This window comes from Hydra vulgaris, chromosome 13 (genome assembly GCF_038396675.1).
Source record: "Hydra vulgaris chromosome 13, alternate assembly HydraT2T_AEP".
In the NCBI taxonomy this organism is placed as follows: domain Eukaryota; kingdom Metazoa; phylum Cnidaria; class Hydrozoa; order Anthoathecata; family Hydridae; genus Hydra; species Hydra vulgaris.
Window position 1 is genome coordinate 51,407,156 of NC_088932.1, and position 10,345 is coordinate 51,417,500.

At 25.3% G+C, this 10,345-nt stretch overlaps 2 protein-coding genes across 3 annotated transcripts in view; both read right to left on the bottom strand.

The window, feature by feature from the left end:
• Positions 1-8,038, bottom strand: part of LOC100214671 (C-myc promoter-binding protein) — a 49,063-nt gene extending 41,025 nt beyond the window's left edge. Inside the window, exons 1-3 of one of the 2 annotated variants that reach the window (XM_065816646.1) lie at positions 7,729-8,038; positions 7,458-7,647; positions 3,678-3,804 (exon numbers count right to left, since the gene is read on the bottom strand). In XM_065816646.1, coding sequence (XP_065672718.1) covers positions 3,678-3,804; positions 7,458-7,647; positions 7,729-8,000 — 589 coding nt within the window. In that variant the 5' untranslated portion in view covers positions 8,001-8,038. The remainder of the gene's footprint in view (positions 1-3,677; positions 3,805-7,457; positions 7,648-7,728) is intronic. The other variant, XM_065816647.1, reaches the window with a different exon arrangement.
• A 718-nt stretch (positions 8,039-8,756) lies between these two features.
• LOC100199197 (ubiquitin-conjugating enzyme E2 R2) overlaps positions 8,757-10,345 on the bottom strand; it is an 18,831-nt gene continuing 17,242 nt past the window's right edge. The window contains exon 5 of the mRNA XM_065816648.1: positions 8,757-9,216. Coding sequence (XP_065672720.1) covers positions 9,000-9,216 — 217 coding nt within the window. The 3' untranslated portion in view covers positions 8,757-8,999. The remainder of the gene's footprint in view (positions 9,217-10,345) is intronic.

Below are 10,345 nucleotides of genomic sequence, written 5' to 3' on the forward strand. Positions count from 1 at the left end.
GTATATATAAATATATATGTGTATATATATATATATATATATATATATATATATATATATATATATACACATATATATTTATATATACACACATACATATATATATATGTATATATATATATATATATATATATATATATATATATATATATATATATATATATATATATATATTAGGGTGGTTCAGAATTAGGTAAAACTTTTTTTTGGACTAGAGTGGAAGCTTATAAGGTGCCCAAACCCTTGCTTTATATTAAGAACTTTTTTTTTAACTTTAAAAAAAGTTTAAGGGTGGCACAAGGCTCCAAAGTACTTTCTTTTATTTTTTTATTTTTTTTTTTTTGACATTTCTTGACCCGTATGTGCCACCCTTAAACAATATTGAACTCAATTTTTTTTTCTATATAAACTCTCACAATGACTAATATAAAAATAAAATTAAACACTTTAACTGTATTTTTTTTTCTCAATGCTGCAAAACTTATAAAAAAGTCAAAAAGTAGATAAAAAAAAAAACTTGCAGCAAAACATGGAACAAACTTGGGTATATTTATACTTATATTAAATTAGGATGCTTTGAAAAAAATTGGAGTGATTGGAGCCTGCAAACTACCCCAACAAGCCTACAAAAACCCCAAAAACTATGCCCCCCAGCCCCAAAAATAGTAAATTTCGACAGATTTCAAATGAAATCTGTCGATGAATATAAATTTAATTTGGAATAACAACAGCATTAAACTTGGTAACTTATTATACTCACATTTGGGGCTGGGGGCACACATTTTGGGGTTTTAGTAGTTGCCAGACTACAATCACTGAGATTTTCTCAATCACCAAATAAATCTTTAATACTACTGCTTCCATCATTGGAAAGCCAAGGAGTTATAACGAGAATGGCGTAAAAGCTGGGGCGGCCACTACTTCTCCTTGCCTGTAGACGCCATATTTTGGAAAGACATATTACTCACTTTAATATGACATATCCAGGTAGTAAAATGTATGGTCCAGAGAACCAACTCTTTTAACACCTAAAATCTGTCTGGATTGATCTTGAAAAAGACACAGTTCCATTAATGAGGATTTGTGTCTCAACTTAAGGGGTGATTTGCAGTGGCTTAAGTTCCCTTCACAGTTCTGGAAGTTCAACAATTTTTATCTTGAGTTTGAATCTACTATAAAATCCAATGATGTGGTCAATGACTTGTCCAAGAGGACTATTCTTCTAGTTAAAGAACTGATCGGAAAATCAAACAAAGAAAAAAAAACAGGATTTGTTCTTCCTTAACTATGTTTACAAAAGAAGTAAATGGGGCAAAGAAAAAAGATTTAGTATTGAATGAAACAAAAAATATTTTAAAATGTTGAGTGTTAATAATTTAAAGTCTAATATGACATTGATTTTATTTTCATTTCTTCCCCCTCCTAGTCCCGTAGTTCAATAGAAAGGTATATTAAAAGGGGAGGGCTAATCCACCTTCCTCTAGATTCATCTCTAAGTTTAACATCGAAAATAATATAATATATTATAATAGCTTATTTATAATTCCATTCAACTGGCTAGATTTTGTAATGAAAATACCATAGAAATACAGGGGTCGTGGCAGCTTTATTTGGTGATGAAGATAGATAACTTTCAGACATGGAGCAATTTTTAATTTTGGGTATACTTATACTTATATTAAACGAGAATACTTTGTAAAAAATCGCAGTGAGTGGAGCCTGGGAACTACCAAAACCCCAAAACTTGTGCTACCAGCCCCAAATGTGAGGGCAATAAGTTACCAAGTTTTATATAATTGTTATTTCAAACTAAATTTATATTCATCGACAGATTTCAAATTATATCTAATAATAATTTAGCGTTCAAAAGGTATGACAATGTAACCTTTTCATTTTTTTTAACCTCCTCATTTTGGGGAGGGTGGAGCGAAGGTGGTGGGTGAGTGAGTGGAGGTGGTGAAGTTATGATACATTTGTTCAGTTACTTGATCCAAATTCCTAAGTTGTAAAAATGATCAACAAATTAAGTTTGTTCATGTTCATGAAATAGGGGAAATCATTTTTTTTGTCTACTTTTTGACTTTTCTATAAGTTTCGCAGCGTTGAGAAAAAAAATATACAGTTAGAGTGCTTAATTATATTTTTATATTAGTCATTGCGAGAGTTTATATAGAAAAAGTGGCTCACATGGGGTCAAAAAATGTCAAAAAAGGGTAAAAAAAAAATTAGTACTTTGGGGCCGTGTGCCACCCTTAAACTTTTTTTAGAGTTAAAAAAAAAAAATTTCATATATAAAACAACAGTTTGTGCACCTTATAAGCTTACACTCCAAAAAAGATTTTGACCTAAATCTGAACCAAAAAACTTCGTCCAAAAAAGATTTTGACCTAAATCTGAACCACCCTAATATATATAAATATAAATATATATATATATATATATATATATATATATATATATATATAACCGCTTTGCCCTTCCTTCTTTTTTAGCTAAGTTTTTGTCTACACCCGCTAAACATCCTAGACGCCCTGGTTCTCTTTGTTTTTGTAAAAATACATATATATTTTCATTCGTTCCAAAGCATCAGCATGTGCTATATCAATTAAATCTAAATTATTTTGAAAGTCCTCCTCACAGCGCTTGCAAATATCTTGTTCTTCTTTTTTGAATTTTTTTGCAACTTTCTCAAAGCATGGTGAAGATCTACAAGTGTTTTTACACAGTTAGGTATAGCTCAGTTAGGTATTCTAGCTGTTTCCCAAAATATAATACACTCTGGAACAACAAGATTTGTGCTTTTCCTAACAGTCAATTTAACTTCGCAAATGTTAAAAAAAAAGTACTGCAGGAACTTAACGGTTACATAGTAACTTTGCACCAGTTATTTGATAATTGATGTCACTAACTAAGAAAACATTATTTTTATTGCTTCTTAATTCCACTGCTGTTTTTTTTTTAAATGTAAAAGAATATGTGTTAATCACCCAAAAAACTGAATCAGGGTTTTTTAAAAGTTTTCTAAAAGGATTCTTAGGATGGATATGCTCAAAGCAGTTTTTACAATGTCGCAAAATTGATAATAATTATCTATTTACAATTACTGTACATAGATAACTATTATCTTCTAACTATTATTAATTATAATCAGATTATTAAAATGATAACAATTTATTTTCAATTATCATTTTTGCATCATTGAAAAAGCCACTTTAAGCATATCTGTCCTTTTAACAAATGACGCAAGTAAACGCAACTGCTGCACAACTTGTATGAACATGATTCAATGCAAGTTGGTTATCAATGCAAGTTGGTTATCAATGCAAGTTGGTTATCAATGCAATTCGGGTTATTGTACTCCAAAAAAAGTAAAAAAATTTTCTAGTGTTTTAAAAGCAAATTAAGAAAACTAAGAACTATGCGTTAGAAATATATATATTAGTGTTGTTATGACTATTAAATAATTTGACTGTCGACTAAATTGACTAATATATTTTCTATTTCTGATTTCGTTACTTGAGGGTCTTTATATTAGGAACTTGGGTACTTGAGATAAGATCTTGGTTTTTGAAACTTGGTTACTAGCGATAATGTCTTGATTAAGTTTAAGGACTTTTTTCATGGCATTGTATAAAATTAAAATTATTCAAAAAATATTTTGAAGATTATTTACCTACCTGCTGAATAGGTAAGCGAGTTTGTTCTTGCTAAGGATTTTCTATAGCAAAGGTAAACAGCAGAACCTCCAAGCCCTTGATTTAAATTTCTGTCAATTAAACAAAATGCATGTGGTGGTTTTTCTCCCTATAATTATAATATTCAAAATTATTAAAATTTATTTTAATTTATGAATTATAATTCATTTTAATAATTTATAAACTATTATTATTTATCAAATAACTTATTTATTTAATTATTATAATTTATTTTATTATAATTTGCAAAAATAAAAAAAAAATTCCTCAAAAAAAAAAAAAAAAAGGAAAAGAAAGCTATATATCATAGCTTTCTCAGGAGATGTGTGCGGTCACACACCTTATATGACCACACATATAATACTTTGTTTTCACAACTTGGCCCCGGCTCATAGCATGTTTTAAGTAAGCGCGTTTAAAAAATGCGCTAAATAAACAAATGTAAAATTAAACTAAAATTAAAAACAAAAAATTAAAAACTCAACTGAAAAAATAATAATCGAATAACAAATGATAAAATAAATGAAAAAATAAATGATAAAAGGAATGATAAAATAAATAAAAAATAAACCAGAAAAACTAAAACCATAAAATTAATATGTTTTTATTTTAATTTATTAAAATAAAAACATATTAATTTTATGGTTTTAGTTTATACAGTCCTGGTTGAGACTGTATAATGATAATTTGCGCATTTTTTTAAACACGCAAATTATCATTATACAGTCCAAACCAGGAAAGGCAATTTGGCGTGTGATAACATGTCATGCGATCACACACCATGTTTGTCCATACATGAAAAAAATTTTTAGACAAACTGGCCGTGACAATAATTCTAGGGAAAGCTGAAATTATTCACAGAGAATAAAAATTAATACTAAAAAAAGGTAACAAAATCTTAACAAAATATAAAATTAGAATTAAATTTAAATGCTAGAAAAATTAATAAAATAAAAAAAATTTTTATCACACAAAAAAAAAAAAAAAAAAAATGTAAAATAATTTTACAGTTTTTGTTTTCTTTTTTTAGAGCTGTTATTTTCAGCTATGAAATTTGATAAGTCAAAGAAAAAAAGATTGTAAACCATAAAAATTTAATGTCAATAAAAAGACTTGATACATAATTTATTTACAAATTTCATCAGTCAGTATTTTAGAAACTAATTCATTATTTATGCTTCTATGAGAAATTATGTTTAATTTTTTATTTTATTTAGATTTTGCTGCATTTGACATTATTTCTAAATACTTTCTAAATTTTTAAAATAATTTCTAAATACGTCTAACTAGAAAGTGATATTTATTATTAAAATATATTATATGAATTTTTATATATAACAAGATTTTACTTTGTTTATTATTTATCATTTTATTATGCCTTTTATTACGTTGCAACCAATTAATTGCAAAATTTTATAATTACAGAAGTTAAAAAAAATAATCGCACCGTTTCTTACAAATGTATTAACCACATTTGATCCCTGTTTGAAATTGTTTATTCAATATTGCCTAATTGTCCAAGGTAAATACAAATTACTATAGATAGTTAGAAAATAAACTCTTGGGTTCACAATTTAAAGAATTCAGCGCAAGTGCAAACAGTATCAATGGGGCAAGGGTGGAGCCAGAATATATAGGAAATGAAGGCCATTTTTTGCTCATATTTTAAAAAATTGGAAAATATTTTTCAAAAAATAATTTGGAAAAAACCCGAAATTTATTTCCCCATATATTTGTCTTAATTTAACTTTAAACTGATGCCTTTTCAATTTTTTGAAATTTTCCTTATTTTTTGGATGGGAGATGGGATGGGAAAACTTTTTGGAAATCTGGAAAAACTAAAAGTTTGAAAAAATATTTTGAATTTTAGATAAATCCAGAAAAAGATAATCCCTGTGATTTGTTGGTTCCAAACCGCCTATTAGGTGTGTGATTTTTCAGGTATAATGATTTGTATGCTGGCAAGCCCATAATTTAAAATTTGCACTACACAATCGTATTAAAATTTCAAGTTTCTTTTAAACAGCATACCTAGTTTACTTATGCTTTCAAAGAACATGCTGTGTTAAATATATTGCTTTAAAAAAAAACTACCTAAATATCTAAGGAGAGTTGCCTCCTCCACCCCCCTTCCTTCCTCAATGGATCTACCATTGCAATGGGGGTAGTGAATTCAACCTAATATTCTGTATTAAAATACTATTATCAAAAGCTTGTTATAATTTGACAATAAAATCAATAGCAATTAGTTCTCTCTTCCTTGTGTATCAATTAAAAATGTAAATTTAGCAAAAACATTTGAAAAAAATAATTTTAAAACATGTTCATAGTTCTAACATAAATATTAATTTATTTCCTCATATACTGTCTGATAAAAGTCAAGAAAAAAATTATAAATCAAAAAATCAATTTATTTTCATTAAATTTATATAAATTATAATCTTTTCATCATTCTTTTTCCTTTAACTTGTATTATTTTTCCTAGTGGAAATAACTAACAACCTAAGAAAAAAAATATAAAACAGTATAACAACTAGGTAATTTTTTTTGTTTTTTTATAATAAATTTTAATTTTTTATTAATTTTGAAGTAGATTCAGCGCAGTTCTCATTTTCTTATCTAAGAGTTGTTATTTTTGTTTTTTTTGTTGCTTTTTTTCCATTTAGCTTTGTTTTGGCACAAATTCTTGAAACTCATAATATTTAAAAACGTGGTCTGTTTGTCTGAAAAAATTATGTCATGCATGGACAAACAAGGCATGCAACAGCATACTTTTCCTAAAAAAGGCCTGATAACATGCAATTACTAGTAAATCAAAAAAAAATTATTTTTTCAAATCCATGCTTTATGCAAGCAGAATTCTATTGGGCCTAGAAATTCTTTTTTTGTTATCTTTTGTAGAAGGAAAAATTACTGTTTTTACTAAATTTTTCTTTTTTAACTTAATAACTTAAGACTTATTAACTTAATAACTTAAAACAATAGGTTTTTAACTTAATAACTTAAGACTTATTACTTAATAACTTAAAAATAATAGGTTTTGAATCGCTGCGCTTTAATGTCTTCGAAACTGCAAATAATTTGCAAATCAATGATTTTTGTGACGTAATACGCAATTCATATCAAATAAATAAAATAGATGGGGAAATACAAATTAAATTTTTGTTAACTTAATTAACTTTTTTTGGTCAAATTTTTCCATTTCCTTGTATTGTCATCGAAAATGATTAAGTGTGCAAAATTTGAGCAAAATTGGTTGAGAAAAAAGCTTTCAAAAGTTGATTTCAAGTTTTGTGGCACACAAACATATATATATATATATATATTTATATATATATATATATATATATATATATATATATATATATATATATATATATATACACATATATATATATATATATATATATATATATATATATATATATATATATATATATATATATATATATATATATATATATATATATATATATATATATATATAATATATATATATATATATATATATATATATATATATAGAAAGTAACCTTATATAAAGCATGGAAAAAACTGTATTGATATAAGACAGACAACCACATGTCTCCTGAGAAGGCTTATATTCTAAAAAGTTTAACTTAAATAACAAACTACAATTACCCTTTTTAAGATTTTTTCAATAATTATTTCATCACAAATGAACAAATTACAAATATATTTTTTAAGAATTTTTCAGAGGTATTTATTATAACCTTTTCACTGTTAAATATAAGGATTTACCTTATTAGTAATAATCACACATATATCAATAACAGCAAGTGATGAATGAGCGAACTGAGGAGATGCTCTTCGATATGTAATAAATAAACGTGAATTACTTGCATTGTTTACATTTGCAAACAACTTTGATGGAGTTTTTAAAACAATATCACAACCATGCATTAATCTTTGACGGCCTTCATGAAGAACTCTAAAATTTATATAAGAAATAAGAAAAAAAATTCAATTTTAAAAATAAGAAAACTTTAAAACAGAAAAAAAAAAGAAATACCCAATATCAGTAAGTGGGGGTTTATCTCTTCCTCTACGGAAACACAAATAACAAGTTGGGCTACGTAATGAACCATGATTCAAATTTGCAGGCAATCCACTTGGAGTAGTCTCAATACATTCAAAACCATCTGGAGGCTCCTCCCCAGCACTTTTAAAAATAACAGCAAGGTCTGTAATAGGTTCTAATGTTTCATAGTCACATTCTGGCTTTCCCAAATTGTTTAGTCCAACAGTAACAAAGTAATCAGCTACTCTATGTTCTTCAATCATACCAATTTTATTAACTGTTTAAAAGATTTTACACTTTCAATTATAATAAAGTAAAATTGTAAAAAATGAAAATTACTTGATCAACCACTGAAACCCATCTACAGTGGTATCATCATAATGGTTACAATGTTAATAAAATTATATATTTAATGAAAAAACTTTTTAATAAAACAATTTTGAAATTTTATTTGAAAACATTTAAAATTAATCTAAAACAATTACAGTCTGCAAAATAGACATACTCAATATTTTTAAACATTATGCCTGCGATACAGACTTTATCCAAAAATAATATTAATAGTACATTATACATGACATAACTTTCAAATATATATAATATAATAAATAAAGCATAAAATTAGCAAAATGCTTTTATATTGTTTTACAAATGTTGCAAAATAACATGCGTTACATGTCAAAAAAACATTAAATTTTTTTTTTATTTAAATAAAATTTACCATGTTAAATTTTGAATTCAGTAAAAATAAGAATATACAAAAAAAAAACCATACTACTTGATTTTTTTTTAAAGCTTATACGAACATACTCATTTTAGTTCAACATGAATTCAACTTACAATCAGGTTTTCAAGTCAATAAAATAAGGTGTATAATTTGAAACATAAGTATATATAAACCTCTTTTTTTTAACAAACATTGACTTTATTTAAAAATGTTTTCTAAACTTAATCTTACTGTTTCAAGTTATACAGCCTAACCTCAAATTATAAAACATAACCGTTTATAAAAACACCAGTTGGCAGAATGTTTATAAAATAATAATTTTTACATAATACATACATAAGGAATACATAAAATGCATAACAAGGTTCTGGTAAAGTAGCAATTAATAACTTATTCTTATTTTACATAAAAAAAGGTAGCATCCTAGATGTATGTGTTATGAATTCTTTGGATCTTTTACTTTAAATGTTGCATGATTTCTTTTAACAGTCCTTTTTTCTTTAGTGTTAATGTTTTTGAATCATCTCCATCTTCATTACTGATCTTCATTACCAGAATCATCATTATCAAAGCACTCTTCTTCATCATCCTGTTCTAAATAGTCATCATCATCATCATACCAGTCATCGCATATGTCAATGTTACTATCAGATTGACTATGTGGTTTATGTTTGATACAATATTCTTCAATTGAAGACGGAATATGAATTCCTTCTTTCTCTGCTTCAAGACGACTGTTTAAAACTTGTTTGCTATTTAAAAAAATTCCTGCATTTATAAATATTTATACAGAGTAAGTTGCTCAGTATTTTAATAGTATTTTCCATTAATGTATTGTGATAAAAAAAGAAGAACAGCAATAGAGTTAAAATAAAAATTTAAAAGATTTTAAAACAAATAAAAAAGATGAAACAGAAAATATAATATTTTAAAACAATAGAATTATAAAATTAAAAGATTTTATATCGAGGAAAAGTAAATTAATGTAAAAGTATAAAATTTAAAAGAATATTTTATAACTTTATGAAGAATTCAAAGAAAATTCCTATATATACATACATACATACATATATATATATATATATATATATATATATATATATATATATATATATATATATATATATATATATATATATATATATATATATATATATATATATATATATATATATATATATATATATATATATGTATACATATATATACACATATATATATATACACATATATATGCATATAAAATATATATATAAACAATATATATATATATATATAAATAATATATATATAAACAGTATATATATATATATATATACATATATATATACAGTATCGGACAAAACATGGTGGACAAACTCAAATTTAGAACAAAAGTTAATCAAAAACTAAAAAGAACTAGTAAAACAATTGTACATATTAATTTTTAAATAGTTTATTATGTTCTTAACAAAATTTAAAACGTTTGAATCATACTAAGAATCACAAAAAAAATTTATAACACATTTTTTTCAACAAACTACATTTTTCCTTGGACAAAACAAGGTGGACAAATCAAAACGAAGCTTTTTTTATAAGATTTCATTGTCTTTATTCAATTTACCGCATTCTTTTGTTTTCACTTTTTTCCTAACATTACTCTAAAATAATAAAATAGATTTTGGAACGTCTGGCCAATTATTTTTTCAATTAAACTAAAAATAGATTTAACTCGTGATATATGGAGTAAATTGCAACTTAAAATGGCTTACGACAAATTAGGAAGTGTTTTACGTGAAAATATTATTAATGATTTTAAAAGCGGAAAACGTCAAGCTGAAATTTGTAGAAAATATAATATAGCTAAATCGACTGTAAGCAAAACTGTCAAATCATTTGGAT